The 23,419-nt window shown below is 49.7% G+C and overlaps 1 protein-coding gene and 1 non-coding gene across 2 annotated transcripts; both read left to right on the top strand.

Moving 5' to 3' along the window:
* Window positions 1-347: 347 nt before the first annotated feature.
* Window positions 348-21,720, top strand: LOC136424535 (uncharacterized). Its single transcript, XM_066413151.1, has 4 exons — window positions 348-590; window positions 5,007-5,295; window positions 16,861-17,536; window positions 20,353-21,720. The coding sequence occupies exons 1-4, from the start codon at window positions 348-350 to the stop codon at window positions 20,645-20,647; spliced, it is 1,503 nt and encodes a 500-aa protein (XP_066269248.1). The 3' UTR covers window positions 20,648-21,720.
* On the top strand, window positions 19,711-19,782 carry Trnaw-cca (transfer RNA tryptophan (anticodon CCA)). Its single transcript has one exon. It is a non-coding gene; the product is annotated as a tRNA-Trp (tRNA).
* Window positions 21,721-23,419: the final 1,699 nt, after the last annotated feature.

The following is a 23,419-nucleotide window of genomic DNA, read 5'->3' as shown; positions in this document are numbered from 1 at the left end:
CAGTGTCAATGTCGTGGAATGTATGCCCCCTGACCTCCCGTTGAAGATGACAATAGAACATGGTGACCTTGTGACCTGTGATGTTGTTAGCTGAACATGACCTTTCTCATAACATGACCTTTTTGACCTTCAGTTGACAATAGAATATCGTGGCCTTGTGAGATCATAGTCAAACATGGCCTTGTGGCAACTGACAATAGAGCATGGCGGTTGGCCATGTGACCTTATTACACTTTACTCTTGTGTTGTAAGGCTATGACATATGAACGCCCATTGACAGTTGGACTTGACATTGTCACACGTCACCCCGAGGTGTGTGCGGTCATGACCCCTGATGGCAGAAGAACATGGCGCCCTTGACCTTGTCCCGCGTCCCCTGCCCGTCAGACAGTCCGGTCGGTAGTTGTTTCCACAAACAGCGGCGCGGCTGCTGCTGGCGGGCTGACGGCGGGCTGACGGGTGAGGTGGCGGCCGTGCTGACGGCTCCTATCAGCCGTGTTTGGGCGGTGCCAATCAGGATTAGGGAGGAGGGAACGGGGGTCAACTGGAGGGGAGGAGGGCACCGTGGGGTCAGCCCGGGGGCACTGGGGGTCAGAAGCAGCGTGTAGCCTAGAACTGCAGGCGTCTGCAGTAGGGCAACAAGGGGCAGCCCAGGGGCACAGGGGGTCAGGAGTCGCTTCTACTGCACATAGCCTAGAGCATTAGGCTTCTGAAGAATAGCATTCCGGTGTACAGGGGATCAGGAACCGCTTTTGCTTCAGGTAGCCTAGAACCTAGGCTTCTGTAGTAGGGTTTACCGAGGGTACGGGGGATCAGGGACAGCTTCTACGGCACCTAGCCTAGAATCACAGGCTTCTAAACTAGGTATGTTCGAATCAACTTTGGCGGCATTGGTGTTTATAGACACTTCTTCTGCTGCAGATAGCCTAGAAATACAGCCTTTAAAGCAGGGTATCAAGGCGCAGTAAGCCTAGAAATACAGGCTTCTTGGGGTATTAAAGAATCATGTCACAGGCAGAGGGATCCAAGATTTCTGCTGCTGTACTTGAAGCTGTACCTAGCAAGCCTCCCTGACCTAGCCATGTAGGCCCTCTGAACAGTCTAGTATCTAGGCTATCAGATACCCGGCCAGGTATCACCATGTTTGACGTAATGTCAGAACGCACTGCCGTAGTTTTTTCTAAAAAAAATGTCTCAGGTCTGCCCGGTGTCCTGAGACGACGCACGTTTTTCCGGCGGAAGAGTTACGACCCTGTCCCGCCTGGCGTGGCGCCACGGGCCCGGGCCGCACGCTCCCGGAGGGTCGGTTTACACATCTGGGCACAGACGGACAGTTGACAATCTCCACAAGGTGCCCGTGGAGGGAGGGGGGGGGGGTGATTTAGTATCCAGCTCGTTAATCACCTGCGAGGCCTGGCCGTCTGTCAGCGGTAATTGCGCGATGGAGAAGGAATGCAACCCGCGCACCAGTCTTCAGTTATCAGCGCAACAAAAAGTGCAGCGACTTTCTTACAGTCAGCTAGAAACTACCAAAACTCACAAACTAAACAGAAATACGAAATAGTTCTTATATTCTACTTACTAAGCAATAAAGGTTAACATGAGTTAATCTGTTAAATCTGGATACAATCGGGTTCTGATAATTATGATATAGTGGGTTTCAGTTTCAGTATCTTTCGTGATATCAGTCCAGGCGCCTGCGCCGATTCCAGCCAACTCAGCGTTTCCAATTATCACTTTCGCCAAGCAAAGCTTTGGTCCGTTTCACGGTGCTTTTACTTTTACACCCAGCTAACTCGCGCTTGGTAAGGAAAAGAAGAAACTAGAATTATATTATTGTGCAATCAAGTATTTCCCTAAATGGAAAAGTGTCGAGCTTTAATCTCGAGGTTCGGATCTGTGGACAGATAGATGCCAGTCGGGGGGGGGGGGGGTGGTCTCCTCCGGCAGCTACAGTAACGGGCGAGGAATGCGCCGATGACATCGTCAGATTACATTCCGCACTGATAGAACATCGTGTTTCTACACGGTTTCAATTATAGTTTCATTGCCTGGATTAATTCCTTTAGAACGATGAACGCTTCATTTCAATAGCCTGCTGTTACAGTGGGGTTCAAGCGTCTCGCATCCAGGCCATCTTTTGTACGGCCAACGCCTTTGACTTGTTTCTATACAAGGGAATCATTATCCTCGCTGTTAGGTTGGCAGCGGCCGGTTATACTACATCGCACGTCTTGTGACACCTTTTACATGTTTTAAGGGCTCCATTGTAAAGCAGTCCCGTACCGCATAGTTTTCCCATGATGCTGATTGTGTTTGCTGTGCAAGTCCATGACGCAGTGGATAACAACCCACTTTCCCCGGCCTCAAACCAGCTATGGGAATCATCATCATCAGTGTTGGGCGGGTTCGCGACTATAGGAAAACCTACAGTACCTTATCAAACCTATTGATCTTTGCATGTAGCCCTGTTGATAAGTTACTAACTTGAGTACAATACTCAAGCCCTGTGTCTGTTCAAAATGCAAATAAAAAAGTCCATGGTTGTACCCTAGTACTATGTAGTTCTCGGGAAAACTATTTCGTCTCGCCATCGGCCTCAGAGCTGGACCGGCCCGTTTCTCGTCTGTCGGCGGCTCCAAGGCCGATGTGTTCCCGCCATTCCTGGCGTGGTTGTGAGGGGCGGGCTTCAGCCTCCGACTAGCCTCTACCAGGCTCCGCAGGGCCGCGGTGTTCCCGCCGTTCCTGGCGTGGTTGTGAGGGGCGGACTCCTCCGACTAGCCTCTACCAGGCTCCGCAGGGCGCTGTGTTCCCGCCATTCCTGGCGTGGTTGTGAGGGGCGGACTCCTCCGACTAGCCTCTACCAGGCTCCGCAGGGCCGCGTTCCGCCATTCCTGGCGTGGTTGTGAGGGGCGGACTCCTCCGACTAGCCTCTACCAGGCTCCGCAGGGCTGCGTTCCGCCATTCCTGGCGTGTTTGTGAGGGGCGGACTCCTCCGACTAGCCTCTACCAGGCTCCGCAGGGCGCCGGGAAGGATAGAAATTGTCAGAATAGACATAACATGCCAGCGGGGTTGGTCGCCGGACTGGGAGTTAAGTTGCCCGCCTCAAACTGCACTCCCGGCCGGCTGACTTCTCAGCTGGTATGTTATCCCATTTGACAATTTCTACTCTTTCCAGAGACCTCAGTGAGGCCTGGTCGAGGCTAGGTAAAGTCAGGGGTGGCCGCTATGTGTGTCAAGGTCTGTATGGCGTCATCGCGTCATTATCCCGTCAACCCGTCACGACGGGAGCAAAACACGTCATGACGGTTCCCAGACCGCCGGTACGGAACGTTTCCAGTACAGGTCAGAGGTCACTGTGCTTTCCGTTCGCGCGGAAATGATGACTGGCGAGCTTGACCTTCAGGATCCTTCAGGAGAGCCAGGGGAGTCGTTTCCCGACGTCCTGATTTTACACACTTAAAGATCAGAAACTTTCCTGGAAATTCTGAGACAGCTGTCATTAACGAGCCGTGCTCTTACATGTTAAAGCAGCTCCTAGCTGCTTCTTGAAAGCAGCTCACCTTGTGTGGCACTGTGACCTTCAACTTGTCTCTCTCAACATTCCAAAAGAAAGGAAAATGGCCCGAGTTACACCCATCAGCGGGGGGGGGGGGGGGGTCGTGGCCCAAACAGTCAGTATAGACTGTCTTACTGTCATTATGAAGGCCTTCGAAAGATAGATAAGCACACAGTTATGTAAGGTCGATTTCTGTTATGTAATTTATGTGCCAATTGTCCGGTCAGGTTCTCCCATGTTCTCTTGCCCCACTTGGAAATCTAATGCTTAAAGGGCCGCAGTACGGACATTTGTAGATCGTATTGACTATAAGATAAATAGATAAAAATCTCAGGTTGATAAACGAGATAAACCAAAAGATAAAACAACTTTCTGAATCAAATTTGGACTGCAACAGCCAACTCAAAAATTGGATTTCCCTAAACTTTTGACTGCACTGATCAACTCCAGTCTTTGTATTAAAAGGAAACTTTGATTCTGAATGGCTTCTATCGACACAGATGGACTTTCAATAACACAACATGTTATGAACAAAAGACTGAACTTTCGCGGAGAGATTTAAGACTAAAACAAAAAAAAACTAAGCTTTGAATCCAACAATTCATTTTTTTTGTTCACAGTGTACTTCATCATTGTAATAACACAACATGATGTTTTATCTAAGAAGCACACAAATCTCTAGCCTGAGTGTCATCCTGTTTCAGTTCCACGTTCTACCGTCGAAGGTAGAGCCTGGAACTGAAACACTCAGGCTAACATATGTACATATCACAAATTTTTGTAACCTTTTTTGTGCATTTTCTTGTCGGCTTTTCCAAGGGTCGATCCCAAATTATGTAAGAAGATGTCACGCCTTTAGCTTGGTATCTCTTCTCCCATAAGTATATTTCTGTTTGAACGCTTTCTTGTTTTGTTTTTTCGTGTTGTTCGTTTTCTATGTTGTCTTTATCTAGAATTAAAAAAAAAATGACACACAGAAATAAAAGACGCAGAAAAGTGCAAATAAGTGCAAATAAGTGCCTTTTTTCACAAGGCCAAGCTTTCATCGATGCTTCGACAGTGGAAGTTCCACTCATACCCGTTCCTGATTCATGACGAAACGCCCGGACGAGTCCCGGCTTCTTCGTCCAATCTCCGATCTACTCCCGATCCCCGCTAAAGTTTATACAAGATGGCTATCACTGCTGATTGACCTTTCTGACCCCTAATCAAAGTCCTCAACAACACCTTAAAAAAATTTCAAGCAGCGAACTCCTTGAGTTTACAAGATGTTTGCCATGAGCAGTGCCAAGATGACTCCAAGAAAAAGACGTCTTGCAGCTGTGTGCTGCTTCTTACCGCTACATCTGCGGAACACTGTGCCTTATCGTCAGGCTTGCTACAGTTTCCTGAGATGTTTTCTGAGATGTTTATCAGCGGTTCTTGACCTGTGTTGACCCGCCACAGGTGCCCCCCACCCCCGCTCTGATTGGTGACTCCCGCAGGTTTGACAAATTACCTCCGACTGCGCGTGCGCATGAGAAGTTGGGTCGCGATCCAAACTGTGAAGTCGCAAGCCCGCCCCGTGCTGCTTACCGTCCCTCCGCCCCGCTCCCCTCGGCCCCTCCGCCCTGTACGCCCGCCCGTGGTCCCGTACACGCCCGGTCCGGACTCGGCAGCACACGCTCCGAGAGACAGCCTGACACGCCTCGGACTCCCGCCCACCTCTCCCCGACGGACGCACCAACAAGTCCCGGTAAGTACAGCTCGACTGCCAGAGATAACGGTACATGTAGAACCGACTGCCCAGCTTGGTTTGTGAGGTGGTTTTTAGCCTGGATGACAGACTGTTTTGGCGTCTACATGCCAACTCTTCGGCTCTATAAAGGGCTAACATGCCTCCAAGGAAATTCTACAAGAAGCTCCCCTGAGCTCGATACGGTAGATATTATAATTTGAGAAGTGTCCTGAAACTTTCGCCCGTGAGAAGAAAACTTACATTTGTAGATTGTGATGTAATCGCTACTTCAATAGTTTGACCCAGTCGAGAGTTCTGCCGTAGACGTGTAGTAACTTGTGTGCTGGGTGTAAAACGTGTCTATTTACTGTACACGATAATTTCATAATAACAGCATCGACGTGTTTACGTTCCTCTCAGAACGGTTGTTATTTCCCGGACGGGTCGGGTTGAGTTGAAGTTCACGGGTAAAGTTTAAGTTCACGGTTAGAGACGGAGTTCACGCTTACTTCCTTGTGAGTAATTCCTGATGCAGCACAAATCTGCGGAATAGCGCGAACAGGACATGTCCGCGTTAGCCTGGATATCAGACTGTTTCCGTGGCTACACAGGCTAGCTTCTCTGCTCCAGGGCTAGCATGTCCCCCGTAGAAAATATACACAGCCAAGGCTTAGACTTTCTAACAGGGAGGCTGTATATAGTAGAGTGGATTCATTCCTCAAGCTAACCGACATCTTTCACACCGCAGTCGTCCCTCAGTAAGACATCTGAAGCCGCGTAGTTCCTGTGTAGAACTTTTATTCACTCTAGTACCAGTCAAGTCAGGGAGGCTGTGTTAAAATTTCCTTGCGTGTAGGTTGGTCCTGGAGCCGAGGAGCTGGCATGTTTTGGCCCTGGAAACAGTCTGGCTTCCAGGCTTGTCTTCACGTCCATCCTGGCCGATGATGGGAAGAATTTTGCCCAGCCGTGTTTATAATAACTCCCGCCCCCGTGTTACGTGCCGCTTTGCAGATCATCTCCCGCTTACGACTAACTGCTGACGTCCTGTGCTGTAAAAGTGTCTGTATGGCTACAAGCCGGTACAGAACTAGTACAGCATATACTAAGTATTGAACACATGTAAAGACAGTTCCTCTTGTACCATGTAAGCCGTCTTGTCGCTACCGTACAGCACGTTAGCCTGTATGCCAGGGCCGACACAGGCCAGCTTCTCGGCCACAGGGCCAACATGCTCCGAAGAAAATTTACCTCAGACCCCCTGAGTTATACCTAGCCTAGTGGTAAATATTTCCTTGAAGGCATGTTGTTCCAAGAGCCGAGGAGCTGAGCTGTGTAGTCCTGGAAACAGTGCAGCGTCCTGGCAAGAAACTGGTTTGTCAAGAGACTTAGAAACAGCCTGGCTTCCAGGCTAGCATCTCGCGTCGCCAGTCCGGTTCTAGTTTCTGCGCCTCCCCCATCCGAGTCCCACCTGCGTCTCGTCACGTCCCGACAGCTCCTGTTCTCCGCTGATTCGCGCAGGACGATGATATGTTTGCGCGGCTCGTGTTCGGCAGGTCGGGGGGACCGCGCCGCTACCGTACAGTACTCTCCAAGCAGAGGTTAGTGGGGAAGATTGTGACCTTTTTATCATTTGCCTCGATTTTTGTCCTCTCTCCCCACCAACTTCTGCCCCAGGTCGGAGGCTCAAAGGACAAGGAGTTGGGTGGGGGTGGGGTGGTGTTACACAAACGGGGCATATGATAAAAGGTCACAAACGTCCTCACCAACTTCTGCTTGGAGAGTCATCGTAAAGCCCGGGACGCGTGGGAGAACACAGAAGAGAACCCGGAGTTTCCCGCCTCCCGGAGTCATCCATATGGACATAGATCCTTATCTCTAACTATCGGCGATCTTGCATTGTTACACATCTGTGCAGGGCTAAGGCATAACTCTAGCTAGCCTGGATGCCACAAACCCGATCTATGATATCTATCAGTTCAAATATGAAACGCTGGTATTAAAGGCCTACAACGACGGTCTACCGAGTAGCGGCCTAAGAAGAATTTCCTTGGGGGCATGTCGGCCCTAGAGCCGATGAGCTGGCCTTTGTAAGCCCTGGAAACAGTCTGGCTTCCAGACTAATCTCTAGCCCGTGTAATGCTGTTGTTATACACTGTCACGTTAGGATGATCCTCCCATCTCCTTGTTCCGTGCCCGTGTGTAGTCGCTACCGTGCAGGTCACACTTCCCTCCCTCCCCCCGCCATGCCAGCCGTTCTGACGCCTGCTACTGTTTCATAATCAATACTCAGACATGACACATAGGGTCACATAGTACTGTAAATGTAAATGCAGGAATGGTCGCGGCGGTTTTATGTTCGCGGTTTTCGCGGCGATCGATTCACCGCGAACATTTTTGGTCGAATTCTGTAGCAGTATGTAACTAACTATAGCGCTGCCGCAAACTTAATAAAACTACCACGAACACTTCATGTTCGCCTTAGCGCGAAATAAAAACCACGCGAACTTAAGTGCATGTACAGCTTGTGTACATCCTTCCATTTTTTACTAACCCGCACATGTGTCTGTGTGTCTGTAGTCCCTGTATGATGGTTTCTTGTCGTTTGTAACGGGCATTATCCCAGTTCCCTGTACAGTGACACTGTGCACAGGACTGTCCCCCTCGCGGCCGTCCAGACCCAGTCCGTTATCGGTTGCGATTTTTTTCTCGTCTTTCCATCTGTTTCTCTTCTTAAAATTTTTCTACGAGTGTCTGTAGTATTGGATGCTTTGGCAACATATATGTATTATACAACATTCAGCAAATGAATACCATGCATTTTTGTAGGCAGTGGACGTGTGGGTATCCCCTGTTCTGAAGTTCCCTCGCTCTCTGTCCGTGTCTTCTGCAGGCAGTGTATGTGTGGGTATCCCCTGTTCTGAAGTTCCCTCGCTCTCTGTCCGCGTCTTCTGCAGGCAGTGTATGTGTGGGTATCCCCTGTTCTGAAGTTCCCTCGCTCTCTGTCCGTGTCTTCTGCAGGCAGTGTATGTGTGGGTATCCCCTGTTCTGAAGTTCCCTCGCTCTCTGTCCGTGTCTTCTGCAGGCAGTGTATGTGTGGGTATCCGCTGTTCTGAAGTTCCCTCGCTCTCTGTCCGTGTCTTCTGCAGGCAGTGTACGTGTGGGTATCCCCTGTTCTGAAGTTCCCTCGCTCTCTGTCCGTGTCTTCTGCAGGCAGTGTATGTGTGGGTATCCCCTGTTCTGAAGTTCCCTCGCTCTCTGTCCGTGTCTTCTGCAGGCAGTGTATGTGTGGGTATCCGCTGTTCTGAAGTTCCCTCGCTCTCTGTCCGTGTCTTCTGCAGGCAGTGAACGTGTGGGTATCCCCTGTTCTGAAGTTCCCTCGCTCTCTGTCCGTGTCTTCTGCAGGCAGTGAACGTGTGGGTATCCCCTATTCTGAAGTTCCCTCGCTCTCTGTCCGTGTCTTCTGTACTGTGTCAGGCTCCAGCCGGTGTTGATTAGAAGTTCATGTTTTCTCGGTTTCTTGTTCAGCAAAGTGCCAACTATGTCCCTGTCTTGCTCGTGACTGCGGGACATATATACTTTAGCGCGTATGCAGAACTTACTATACTAGAACTATACTACGAGGTATTTGGGATCCTTAGATGAGGGCCTGCATGGGGGGGGGGGGGGGGGTCCCGACAACGCTCTACGCTAAATTCGGAGGGCCGGCTACGTAATACGCTAAATTCAGAAAGCCTCCCTACGCTCTACGCTAAATTCAGAAAAGCCTCCCTACGGTCTACGCTAAATCATGGAGTGGTCGGCAACGCTCTACGTAAAATTAAAACGGCCGATTACGCTCTACGTAAAAGGGGCATGCAGGCCCTCTTAGATTCCCGCTCTGCAAACTCCGGATGTCCGATTCTGCTCATGACAAGTTCCTCCTCTCTCCCATCTGGTACTTGTACAGAAGAACAGAAGAAGAAGAAGAACTTTATTGCACGACAATTGTACATGGTACAAAGTATGGCAAGAATTCGTAAAAATAGAAGTTTTGAATAAAACTTAACACCCTAATTACTAGTACATGTGACATGTCTGTCCCTGTTTTACCCCATGTACAGATGTGTGCATTTCTAGTTTTCTCTCTTTCTGTAGTTTTCTCGTTCCTTATCGTGCCCCTTGTACTAGCGTCGCTGTTATTCATTACAAGTTTTTCCTCTCCTCCGTCTGTTTCTTGTACAAATTTGTACATTTCCAGCCCGCGTTCTGTAGCTTTCCCGTTCCTTATCGCGTGTTCTGTAGTATTCACGTTCCTTATCGCGTGTTCTGTAGTTTTCCCGTTCCTTATCGCGTGTTCTGTTGTCCGGTGATGCAGGCTCCTGTAGTAGGTAGACTCTGGTTCCCGGCAAGTTGTTGATAACAAGTTTCTCCTCTCCTCCATCTGTTTCTTGTCTGTTCATGTTTTACCACATGTAACTGTTACAGATTTGCACAGTTTTCTAGTGTTCTGTAGTTTCTCGTTCCTTATCGTGCGACGTCTTGTACTAGCTACAGTACGAGGTAGACCCCGATCCCGATTCGTGTTGTTGATTAGAAGTTTCTCCTCTCCTCCATCTGGTTCTTGTCTGTTCCTGTTTTACCACATGTAACTGTTACAGATATGCACATTTCTAGCGTTCTGTGGTTTTCTCGTTCCTTATCGTGCGACGCCTTGTACTAGCTACAGCACTAGGTAGACCCCGATCCCGATCCGTGTTGTTGATTAGAAGTCCTCCTCCCCTCCATCTGGTTCTTGTCTGTTCCGGGTCGGTGGGGGTCAAGAGAAGAACAACACTCCCGGCTACCAGGCGCTCCTGCCGGTGTAAGGCGAGCTGGCGGAACGCGGGTTTGTTTAGCTTAGCGCGTGGAAGTAGGGCGGGCTGCTGCCCGGGGCGCGCGGCGGGAGGGGCGGGCTCGCCGTGCGTAGCGCGGTAGCAGGCGGGCCGGGTGTGAACACGTCCCGCCGCCATCTCAACCACATGCCGGTTACTGCTCAGGGTTGCTGCCCGGGGCGCCCTGCGGGAGGGGCGGACTGCTCGCCGTGCGTAGCGCGGTAGCAGGCGGGCCGGGTGTGAACACGTCCCGCCGCCATCTCAACCACATGCCGGCTACTGCTCAGGTCACCAGAGCTGGGCCCGGCCGGCCTCTCTCCAAGCAGAGGTTAGGCTCCGGCTAGTTTGGGTCGTTTCAAGGAGGGTAAAAATAACCTCCTTGGTCGTTTTTAGGCATTTTTGTTGGGCCTTCTATTTTACTACGTTAGCGACATAAAAACAACGTGACATGTCATGAAATATGCACAGACTATGCTCGTTAATTTTTTTTCGTTTCGTTTGTTGTGTCTTTTGTATCATGCTTATTGTTCCCGCAAACTGCCCGGCCGGGCGCCGGTTCCGAAATGTGACCCTAGCCTACCGGGGCGCTCCCGGCCCTCCGGCGGGAGGGAAGGGACTTCTCGCCGGGCCATGCGGCCGTGCGTAGCGCGGTAGCCGGCGGGTTGGGCTGACGGCCGGGTGTGAACATGCCCCACCGAGTTCTCACCAACATGCCTGCTACCGGGGCGCTACAAGCAGATGTGTGTCCAGGGCAGGTTAGTCTCAAAACAGATGTAGGGTTAGGATTGTTTGGTGGCATTTGTTTACTTCAAGATCTACCTATAAATGCGTCTACAAAAGCGTACGAAACAGAGTAAATATGCAGACCATACAACTCCTTTGAGATCATACTTATGAGAGATCACGAGTCAAACTGAGGAGAGGTTCTGTCAAGCAAGCTTCCCTTCGATGCAAGAACCCTACCAAGAGTTTGGTTAGCCCGGACAAAACGGCCGATTGGGCTGCACTGATGACACCGGGTCCATATTAGTTCCCCTTGCTGCTGGTTCTACACTAGCCTCGCTCCACCAGACCTTCCTACGGGGCCACGGATCGTAGGATTCGGCAAAAAGGGGGGGGGGGGGGGGGTTGGCCATGAGAGTCGGTCTCTTGGACGGTTAGATTTCCGCCTGCAAGTGAACTTCTAGTCTGTATAACGCAAACTCCAGCTTTCCGGGGTTTTCTCTCCCCTCCCCGCGGTAGGATAGCCGTTAGCGGACACGGGGCTTGGTTGAAACCAGGCTAGTGAACTTCCTATGGCGGCCAAACTCCCCTGGCAAATATTCTCCTGATAGCCCGATAGTGTTGTCAGTCTGGTGGAGACCAGTTCTACCCCGTACTAATCCTGCCGTTGAGCGTCAAGCGGGATTTATGGCTGTGTGTGACAAACATCGGCGGGTTTACAGCAGGGGGAGTCAACAGGCTCAGGCGTCGGCGGGTTACACAAGGAGAATGACGTCTTAACGGGGCACTTAAAGACTTAAAGGCATGATGGGCGAAGACTTAGACACTTGTTAAGACGCCTTTCGTCAGACTTGGATAGCTATGGGAGAGAGACAGAGAGAGAGTGAGTGAGTGAATGAGTGAGTGAGTGAGTGAGTGAGTGAGTGAGTGAATGAGTGAGTGAGTGAGTGAATGAGTGAGACAGTGAGTGAGTGAGTGAGTGAGTGAGTGTGTGTGAGTGAGTGAATGAATGAGTGAGACAGTGAGTGAGTGAGTGTGTGAGTGTGTGAGTGTGTGAGTGAATGAGTGAGACAGTGAGTGAATGAGTGAGTGAGTGAGTGACTGAGTGAGTGAGTGAGTGAATGAGTGAGTGAGTGAATGAGTGAGACAGTGAGTGAGTGAGTGAGTGAGTGTGTGAGTGAGTGAATGAGTGAGTGAGTGAATGAGTGAGTGAGTGAGTGAATGAGTGAGTGAATGAGTGAATGAGTGAGACAGTGAGTGAGTGAGTGAGTCATTGGGTGAGTGTGAGTGAGTGTGAGTGAGTGAGTGAGACAGTGAGTGAGTCAGTGAGCGAGTGAGTACAAACGTAGCTGCTTTATTATCACGAGTAGTAGTCCACTGTGTTCAGCCTTTATTATAGTCTAATGTAATGGGCGAAGACACTTCAGTACGCCTCACTCTCAGTCCGTACGACTGGAAGTACAAAAAAAAAATCTTAAGACTTAAAATTTGTGACTTCCTGTCGCTTCTGTATCATACTAATTTATAGACTGTATGAAAATACCTCGTTTATACGGGAAGTTTCCTCGTTCCTGCACGAAAAGCGGAACCCGAAGTCAGGAATCCGTGTCCTTCCCTGTACCGGCGTGGTCCGCCCGTCACGATGTCCCGACTTTACTCCTGGCTCAGCCTTTTTTTATGTATCTCTGAACCATCTGCCGCTCCAGCCTGCCAACACGTCTCGTGTTTTCCTCACATCAGCGAGAATCCCTCGCTGTTTCCTTGTTCCTCTTTTCCCGTTATTATAAACCACTTGCGTAGGGAGAGTCAAGTTAATCGTTCTAACAAGTCAAAAACACGAGATTGCGCACTTTTTAAAGATATCGTCAAGGTACATGTACTAAAAAAAGAAGGGGGTTGGGTATCTGTAAAATGTACACACCTTCGGGATAAAAAGTACATTGAACAAAATATCATATACGCTCAGAACAAGCCCTACTTCCGAAAATAATTTCATCAGGTTGGTAGAATATAGTATATTTGGAGATTACCTGGTTGTCTTAAAAGAAACTCCAAATGTACAAGCCCTACTCTTATATCTGCTTCGATGTTAGTTTATGATGTTCATGTTAGTTTTACCAGACGTGCGGCGAGGGCGGGCAACAGCCCGGACCCCGGCCGGTTTATGACGCCGTAAATCGCGTGTTCATGTTCCCCGATGTCGTGAGCTCCTCTCCCGTCGCGCCGCAGCCCGCCCGGCGGTCCCCGCTATCTCAGCATCGCGCCGTTCCCCGATGTCGGGAGCTCCTCTCCCGTCGCGCCGCAGCCCGCCCGGCGGTCCCCGCTATCTCAGCATCGCGCCGTTCCCCGATGTCGGGAGCTCCTCTCCCGTCGCGCCGCAGCCCGCCCGGCGGTCCCCGCTATCTCAGCATCGCGCCGTTCCCCGATGTCGGGAGCTCCTCTCCCGTCGCGCCGCAGCCCGCCCAGCGGTCCCCGCTATCTCCGCATCGCGCCGTTCCCCGATGTCGGGAGCTCCTCTCCCGTCGCGCCGCAGCCCGCCCAGCGGTCCCCGCTATCTCAGCATCGCGCCGTTCCCCGATGTCGGGAGCTCCTCTCCCGTCGCGCCGCAGCCCGCCCAGCGGTCCCCGCTATCTCAGCATCGCGCCGTTCCCCGATGTCGGGAGCTCCTCTCCCGTCGCGCCGCAGCCCGCCCAGCGGTCCCCGCTATCTCAGCATCGCGCCGTTCCCCGATGTCGGGAGCTCCTCTCCCGTCGCGCCGCAGCCCGCCCAGCGGTCCCCGCTATCTCCTCATCACGCCGGTAATCGCCGCTTTATTGACTGCAGTTATCGAGTCAATACTTAAACAGTCAATAACCCGACAAATAACCCGGCAAATAAACCGCTGCTGACCCGGGCTGCGCTGATACCAGGCGGGAACTCATTCTGTATATCCGGGCGCGTCAGGAGAGGTCTGCCGATAAAACGCTCAGTCGAGCTGTGTACAAGTTTGGACGTTTCATAGCTGTTTCCTCACTGAAGGTTAGAACTAATAGAAGACATATTGTGTTTTGCTGTGTTGCGTTGCATGTGTTCAGTTGTGCTGCGTTGTGCTGTGTTGTGTTGTGTTGCGTTGCATGTGTTGTGTCGTGTTTGGCTGCGTTGCACGTGTTGTGTTGCGCTGTGTGTTGTGTTGTGAGAGAGCCCGTAGTACACGAAAGCTAGCCTCCACCAGGCCTTCCTACGGGGGGGAATGATCGTAAAACTCGGCAAAACTAGGCCAGGAGAGTCAGTCCAAAAATGCTTCATTCCGGAGCCCTCAAATGGAACCCTCTGGTTGCCAAATATTCTCTCTCTAGCCGGCGTAGAATGTCTGTGAGACTACACCGCAATGCACGGAAGCTACGGGAGCTATGTTACTCCGAACACAGGAGCCACAGCTGTGTCGTGTTACGGAAAGGTCGCGTAGGGCCAGGGCAGCCTGCCGACATACCCGGGACAAACCCGCACGTTTCCCGTCCACCGGCCCGCCTGACACCTCCCAAGGTCCGCGTTGCAGGCGGGAATCCGCGCCGAGCGTGATGGAACGCGACACGACAGGGACGAAGCTCCAAGCAGATGTTAGGGGAGCCTTAATACCTGCATACCATCTTCGGAAAGGGAGGGGCTGTCTGTAGTGTCCTTGTCCCTCGGGTCTCGACTCTATACTATAGCTTCATCCGTTGTACTCGTGTTCTCCAATTGTCTATCTAAAACTCGTTAGCATTTTTAGAAATCGTTACGTCTTCCTAGCTGCCATTTTCCGTGCCAAACTGCCTACTCAGCAAGATGAAGACTCCCCCCATCTGCTTGGAGTTTAGAGGGACTCACATGCTGGCAGAACGTTGTGGAACGTACGTTGCTTCATCATGCTTCGTACGTCGGCATTGTTGGGGTGGTTCTTAGACGGGACATTTGAGGAACTCGTAAATAGATCATTTTATGATTCTATGATTAATGCGCAGATCCGCAGATGTTATTGACAATATTGTGGCAGAACCGCATGTTTTGCTTATCTGGCTTTCCCCTGCCCTCCTCTTCCACTAATGGTTCTCCCCTCAGTACTGCCCCCTCCCCGTGACTTGATGGATGGTCCTGCCCGATGTTATGACGGGCCAATCAGCGTGATGAATGGTGTTTAACATTGCAGAGCTTCTGTAGATGGCAGAGATAAGTCTACACTCCAACAACATGGGGGGGGGGGGGGGTCTACACTCCAACAACATGATGGGGGGGGGGGGCTGACCCAGCTACAACATGATGTAGGGGGTGGTGCTACAGCATGCTTCTCAGACCTGTGAAATGTTTTATGTTCTTTCAGACCTGTTATTTGAGTTCATGACAAATCTGCCACTTTATGTTGAAAAGTGCAGTAGAAATGTCCCTTGTGCTGACTTTCGCCTTGTCCAAGTGCATGGGAACTACTCTCCAAGCAGAGGTCTGGGTCTAGTCTCCAAGCAGACCTACGGGTTGGCAAAGACCGTATCCAACTGGCAGAATGAGTTTTTTATGGCCAACCCAAGTCTCATAGCCAACCCAAGCTATGAGACTTGGGTTGGCTATGAAAACTCCTTCTGCCAGTTGGATACGGTCTTTGCCAACCCCTAGGTCTGCTTGGAGACTACTTTGGGTCGGTTTTTGACGTGTTGTTGGGTGTTTTTGTCGGGTTTTCCATTTCGTCCCGTTTTCTTTATGTCGTCACACCAAAATTTGATAAGCAACGGGATGCACGGAGCCGGGATCTGGAGGTCTGGAAGGCAGGCTTAGGCAGCGCAGTGCTGAGGAACATGATACGGGCAGACACGCCACTGGGCCCGGGCAGACACGCCGTTATCAGCGCCTGCTTCTATCGGCCGGGTTTATAGTCTTGAACGGGGCGGTCCTGCTGTAGTCTTACCGGGGACACGGAGGCGTGCGGCTCGTCAAACCCCGCAGTTCTACAGGAGATCATGATGACATCTTTTATAGCTGTGCTTTCTCTACCAGCAAGCAGCGTGAGCTGGAGAGCTGAAACGCACGCGGCGATCGCCAGAGTAGTGTCCCGGGAATCGAACTCGGGCCGCCAGCTCACAAACCCAACTCGCCTTAAAGCGCTAGGCTAAAAGGTCCGGACCAGTCAGACTGGTCTGTAAACACACTGTTACAGCTCAAAACGTAAGGAGAAAGGAAAGCACCAACTTTGTTACCAACTTACCACACAGTAGTCGGCGGGGCAAGCGACTCTTAAACCTGGATGCCGAATGCTTCCAGGGACTACATTACCAAGCTCCTTGCCTACATAAGTTGACTATAACAAAGTTTTATTGGTGCATGTTAGCCCTGGAGTCGAGGATCAGGGGGTGGCCTACATCATGTGTAAAACCTCGGAACAAGTTAAAGAATCTTTTGAAAGACATCTCGTCTTTCCGCCATTGTGAGCCACATAAAACTCATATTTCTCTGTTCTTTGATCGCCAGAGTATCGAACTCCCGGGAATCGAACTCGGGCCGCCAGCTCACAAACCCAACTCACCTTAAATCTCTAGGCTAAAAGGTCCGGACCAGTCAGACTGGTCTGTAAACACGCTGTTACAGCTCAAAACGTATGGAGAAAGGAAAACACCAACTTTGTTACCAACTTACCACACAGTAGTCGGCTAGCCTCCGTTGCAGACTCCTTCCGACTGTTTACATGTCCTAAGTTTCAGTTTTACTTTTACATTTTTTTTTATTGTTGTTGACCGGGCAGCAATAAGAAAAGAAATGTAATGGTATAAAAACAATAATTTGAAAAAGAAAACAGCCGGGAGGAGTCTGCAACGGAGGCTATTAGTCGGCAGGGCAAGCGACTTTTAATCCTGGACGCCAAAGTTTTATTGGTGCATGTTGGCCCTGGAGTTGACGATGAGGAGGTCGCCTGTGTACAACCTCGGAACAAAGTCATTTCAAAGACATCTCGTCTTTCTGCCATTGTGAGCCACATATAAAACTCATATTTCTTTGTTCTTTGTTGCAGAAATGAGCCAGTCGCCGCCCACACCCCCTCTGACGCCGGGGACCCCCCTGGGACACGGCACCCCCCCTGACGACCCGGGGCGGGGGGTGCTCCCAATCCGGCCCACGGTGCTGCCAGCGCTCCGGCCGCCGCTGAACTACAGCCTCCCTGGGGTGCCCCTCCCCACGGGGGTGCCCCTCCCCACGGGGTTCCCAGGACCGTTCCTCTCAGAGCTGCAGTCCTCTGGTTATCCGCTAGGCGTCTTCAGCCCGTACTGCCTGCCGGGATACCCGTTCTATCATGTGTACTCACCCCCGCCGGAGACAGGCATGTTTCAGTTCAGTTTCCCGCCAATTCCAGTCAAGGATGAGAGGAAGGCCAAGTTCGACTTCGCACATCTCGCCACGTCAGCGACTCAGGACGACGTGAAAAGGGACGATTTCCCCCGCGACACAGGAGCGCAGGGGAACGCAACGAACACTCCACAGTCTCATGCGGTGGCGACCATCTCTCGCGAGATGAGGGGACGTGTTTCCGCGAGACCTAAGAAGGAGTTCATCTGCCGGTTCTGCGGGCGGCACTTCACCAAGTCGTACAACCTGCTGATCCACGAGCGGACCCACACGGACGAGCGGCCCTACTCCTGCGACATCTGCCACAAGGCGTTCCGCAGACAGGATCACCTCAGGGACCACAAGTAAGTACAACAAACAAACTAACAAACAAACAAACAAACAAACAAACAAACAAACATCTGCCACAAGGCGTTCCGCAGGCAGGACCATCTCAGGGACCACAAGTAAGTACAACCAACAAACAAACTAACTAACAAACAAACAAACAAACAAACAAACATCTGCCACAAGGCGTTCCGCAGACAGGATCATCTCAGGGACCACAAGTAAGTACAACAAACAAACATACAAACAAACAAACAAACAAACATCTGCCACAAGGCGTTCCGCAGACAGGACCACCTCAGGGACCACAAGTAAGTACAGCAAACAAACTAACAAACAAACAAACAAACAAACAAACAAACAAACATCTGCCACAAGGCGTTCCGCAGACAGGACCACCTCAGGGACCACAAGTAAGTACAACAAACAAACAAACTAACTAACTAACTAACTAACAAACATCTGCCACAAGGCTTTCCGCAGACAGGACCACCTCAGGGACCACAAGTAAGTACAGCAAACAAACAAACAAACAAACAAACAAACAAACAAACTAACTAACTAACTAACTAACAAACATCTGCCACAATGCTTTCCGCAGACAGGACCACCTCAGGGACCACAAGTAAGTACAACAAACAAACAAACAAACAAACTAACTAACTAACAAACAAACAAACATCTGCCACAAGGCGTTCCGCAGACAGGATCACCTCAGGGACCACAAGTAAGTACAACAAACAAACAAACAAACTAACAAACAAACAAACAAACAAACTAACTAACTAACTAACAAACATCTGCCACAAGGCGTTCCGCAGACAGGACCACCTCAGGGACCACAAGTAAGTACAACAAACAAACAAACTAACTAACTAACTAACTAACAAACATCTGCCACAAGGCTTTCCGCAGACAGGACCACCTCAGGGACCACAAGTAAGTACAGCAAACAAACAAACAAACAAACAAACAAACAAACAAACTAACTAACTAACTAACTAACAAACATCTGCCACAATGCTTTCCGCAGACAGGACCACCTCAGGGACCACAAGTAAGTACAACAAACAAACAAACAAACTAACAAACAAACAAACAAACAAACTAACTAACAAACAAACAAACATCTGCCACAAGGCGTTCCGCAGACAGGATCACCTCAGGGACCACAAGTAAGTACAGCAAACAAACAAACAAACTAACAAACAAACAAACAAACAAACTAACTAACTAACTAACAAACATCTGCCACAAGGCGTTCCGCAGACAGGATCACCTCAGGGACCACAAGTAAGTACAACAAACAAACAAACAAACTAACAAACAAACAAACAAACAAACTAACTAACAAACAAACAAACATCTGCCACAAGGCGTTCCGCAGACAGGATCACCTCAGGGACCACAAGTAAGTACAGCAAACAAACAAACAAACTAACAAACAAACAAACAAACAAACTAACTAACTAACTAACAAACATCTGCCACAAGGCGTTCCGCAGACAGGATCACCTCAGGGACCACAAGTAAGTACAGCAAACAAACAAACAAACTAACAAACAAACAAACAAACAAACAAACATCTGTCCTTTCTTTTCTGCTCTTTCTGTCATATAACCAACGTTTAGTTTGTTTAAACTGCGCAAGCAGATGGGGGGAGTCTGGGACCTTAAACTTTGACATTCATGTTGGACTTTGACCTGCATCTCGGCCTATTCTGACGTTTCATCATTCTGACTTCCTCCATCTAACAATCTCCCTTACCTACTCTCTTCTCTTCTCTTGTGTGTCCATCAACGTTCTGCCTTCCCCGCTGATGACGTCAGTGATCAGAAGTCTCCGGTAAATAACACTTCTTTCCTCATTACCGTTGCAACTACTACCGTCACTAACCGCTCACAAACGCGAAGAAAGGCATATTTATTCTTCATTAATGATTTGTGGGCGCCATCTTTCGTCTGATAAACACTCAATCAGCTCTTCGTTAAAATGTACAAAAATATCAAGTTCAAGTCCTATAGATACGGTGTTTAATTTCTGATTAATTTCTGTTTTTCTCAGGAAAGTTGATCAGATGCCAATCACTAGTCGGTGTTTCCTATATACAGTACTGCCCACAGTATCGGGGGGGGGGGGGGGATACAGTGTATTGTTAATAACTGCAATAAAACCCTCAATGTGTCACAGCGACTCCGTGGCGCAACGGCAGCGCGTCTGACTCCAGATCAGAAGGTTGCGTGTTCGAGTCACGTCGGGGTCACATAGTTTTTACTTCTGACAGCTGCAAAGATTTTGTTTGTTTGTTTGAACCTTTGTTTATTCATGATAAGCTCAAATCGGCACGCAGGCCGCTTTTCATTGAGGTCATGAGGGAAGAGGTAAGGGTCAGATACAATATAACAGAGATACACAGTCATTTGAGTCCTAATAACTCTATCAACATATATCATTACATATTTTGTTTTAACTACTTAGTAACAATATGTTTTAACTACTTAGTAATGTAATATTTGTTTTCGGACACTTTGATTAAGTGTGTGTGTGTATGTTTTTAAATAAATGTTGCTTTATACAGAAATACTTGATCATTTCTGCTGCCTTTCATTATTACCCTTTCTCTGACGTATTGTAGAGATCTAGGATTATTGGATATACATATTTTGTTTGTCTGTCTGTCTGTCTGTTTGCTTGTTTGTTTAATCCCTTTCCCTCCGTCTTAAGTTACATCCTTTCCGAGGAGAAACCGTGCGGGAAGGGCTTCTGCCAGTCGCGGACTCCGTTTGTCTGTTTGTTTGTTTGTTAGTTGAACCCTTTATTTTCCCGTTCCCAGGTACATCCATTCCAAGGAGAAGCCGTTTAAGTGCAGCGAGTGCGGGAAGGGCTTCTGCCAGTCGCGGACTCTGGCCGTGCACAGGACGTTGCACCTGCAGGAGTCGCCCCACAAGTGCCCCACCTGCGGGCGCACCTTCAACCAGCGCAGCAACCTGAAGACGCACCTGCTGACGCACACGGACATCAAGCCGTACCAGTGCGCCAACTGCGGCAAGGTGTTCCGGCGGAACTGCGACCTGCGCAGACACAGCCTCACGCACTGCTCTGTGCAGGAACTCGTCACCATGAAATGAAGACTGGAGAGGATTTTTTTTGTAAACTCTGCAGTTCATAGCCTTATGGTAGGGTCATTAATGCTACGGTCACATTTCCAAACCGGGCCCCGGTCGGGATGTTTGCGGGAACGGAACATGAAAGTGTATGCCAAGAAATATACACAAAGTATGCTCATGATTGATATTTACAATGTTTGTGTGCCTTGTTGTCTTTTATGTCATACCTTTCGTTCCCGCAAACAGCCCGGCTGGGCCCCGGTTTGGAAATGTGACCGAAGCATTATATTTCCCATCCGGGGCCCGGCCGGGCAGTCTTTGTAAACAAAAAGTATGATGTAAAAGACAACAAAAACACAAAACGTACCTAAAAATTTTTTAAGAGCATAGCTTGTGCAAATTTACGGGCATACACTTTGATTTTTCGTTTCCGTAAACAGTCCGGCCGGACCCCGGTTAGGAAATGTAACCCTAGCATTACGCAGACAGGGCATAGGTAGTTGGATAAGGCCTAAAGGCACTTGACACCAGCTTCGGGTCAAACGTGAATGGATGTTTATATTTGCACCAAAGCTACGGGCTTGTCTTTCTCACCTTCAACCTTTGGCCCTCTGCCAGTGTCGTAAACGTAAGGTCACGTGCTACAGGTATCGGTTGGAAAGTCGCAGATTGACTGGAATCTCTCTTCAGTCTATCACTCGAATAGTTATCACTATCATTCCGCTGGTCTTGTTTATTTTCGTAAAAGACTTATTCTGTTCAAAGACGAATTATGCTCACGATTGTTCTGAGCTCGACCAAAGATTTATTTTTGTTCTTAGGGTTACCGTCTGGGAATGACGTCAGTAGGGAATGACGTCATCTCTCTGAATATGTTAGCCACAGAAACTGGTAGATGTGGCTCTTCTTTCTGTTTCTCCGTCCAGTTTGTATAGAGGCACACGTTTCTGAAAGTTATCCGAACACTTGTACAGACTGAATAATCGTTGCACGTCGTCGTAAGTATATAGAATTATTGCACCGTTCATTTTGTTTCTGTAAATACATGTTCTCGTTCCCAATGTTCTCAGCTGACATTACAAACTGTTCCCAGAGTTCTGTGTCACGTGTCACATGTAAACCTCTAGCATGGCGTCCCAGATGAAGACTAGAACATCCTAGATGTAAACCTCTAGCATGGTCGAGTACCCGATGAAGACTAGAACATCCTAGATGTAAACCTCTAGCATGGTCGAGTACCCGATGAAGACTAGAACATCCTAGATGTAAGACTTTGCGATTCCCGGGTTCCAGACTAGAACATCCTTAGAGAAACCTCTCAATGGCTAGGTTCCAGGCTAGTACATCCTAGATGAAATCCTTTTTATAGCAAAGGTCTATGCAATGTTCTGAGTGAGGAAACTGCGGAATCCGGTAGAATCTAGTGGAAACTGTCATGTGCCCTTAAATATTATCACGGCACAAATATCATGTTGCTTTGGGGTCATCTGCCCTCTTATTCTATTCCGTCAGGGGTCAAGGCTAGAGCTTCCGAATGCCTCAATGTCACCGTCACCTTGCAGTGACCTCCCCGTGACCCCGGTAGGAGCGTTCACGTGTAAGTTCAGGAGTCCGGGCGGCCGTGACGTGCCCGTGACGTGTCTGTGACGTGTCCTGTCGACTAACCCCCGTGCTGAAAGGCCGGCACGTTTGCCCACCCCTCCAGTCCGACGGGGGCCGTCATACCGGACACGGGTTATAAAAGCACGACTTGTTCCCGCCTGACACCCGGCCAGGCACGTACGTCACTTCCGCAAACACGCCATTGTTCTGATGTCACTTCCGCATACACCCCATTGTTTCGTTGTCAGCAATGTTTGATAAACAAGATTTATCAAGACACGATAATAACTATTTCACAAGTCGTGGCGGGTCACCCCGGAAAACATCACAGGTACCAGTGCCCTGTTATCAAAGCATAAGGGGTGTTAAATAGTAGCCTGGTTCCAAGGCAGGTTTGATACCAGTTGACGATGTTTTCCCTGGATGTCTAGCCTGGTATTCGGTCTAATTTAGCTGACTTTAACAAGTGTACATTTGTAATATTGACACGTTGATCAAACTTATTAATAACCGAGCAGGTATCATATCGGGACGTCTCGTCGCTGGCCGATCTGGCTAGTCCAGTCGACACCATGCAGGTCCAGGTCGGCTAGGGCAAGGGTTAGGTTAAGGTTAAGGTTAGGGTTGGGGTTTAGTTAAAATGGCCATCTTACTAGTATTGACGGAAAAACGTCTAGAAACAGTCCTAGGTATTGTACTGAATCCTCCTGAACGGCTACAGCCCGAACTATGCAGGTTCCGAAACGTCCGGCATTCGGACGTACACACATGTCGTTGATAGGATTATATATATATATATGGCTATATCAAACGTTCGTACGTAACCTGTTCCCACTATGAGGCACCAGAATCATCCTGCACGAGTGTGTGGTCTTCATCACGAGATAGCTGCCGATTTTCCGCGGTATCAGTTGATGTTATCGGGAAGATTTATGACCGTAGGTAGCAGGCCGGCCCGGCGGGGGGAGGGTGGCGCCACCCCGACACACGGCCCGGTCCGCCCCGGTACGCGGTAACACGCGCCGCAGCCGGACCTAGCCTGGGTACCAGACCACCGCACTACAGGCGCCAATCCTTCGGCAGGGGAAGCAACTTGCCCCGCCAACACAGATAGCACACGGACCCCTAATTACTTCTTAGCCAGCGTCACAATTCAAGCGAGCGTCGGCCGACTTTGTAGATCACCCGAAA

Source organism: Branchiostoma lanceolatum, chromosome 18 (genome assembly GCF_035083965.1).
Source record: "Branchiostoma lanceolatum isolate klBraLanc5 chromosome 18, klBraLanc5.hap2, whole genome shotgun sequence".
NCBI lineage: Eukaryota > Metazoa > Chordata > Leptocardii > Amphioxiformes > Branchiostomatidae > Branchiostoma > Branchiostoma lanceolatum.
Note: the sequence above shows the minus strand (reverse complement) of the source record. Positions and strands in the feature narration are given on the sequence as shown.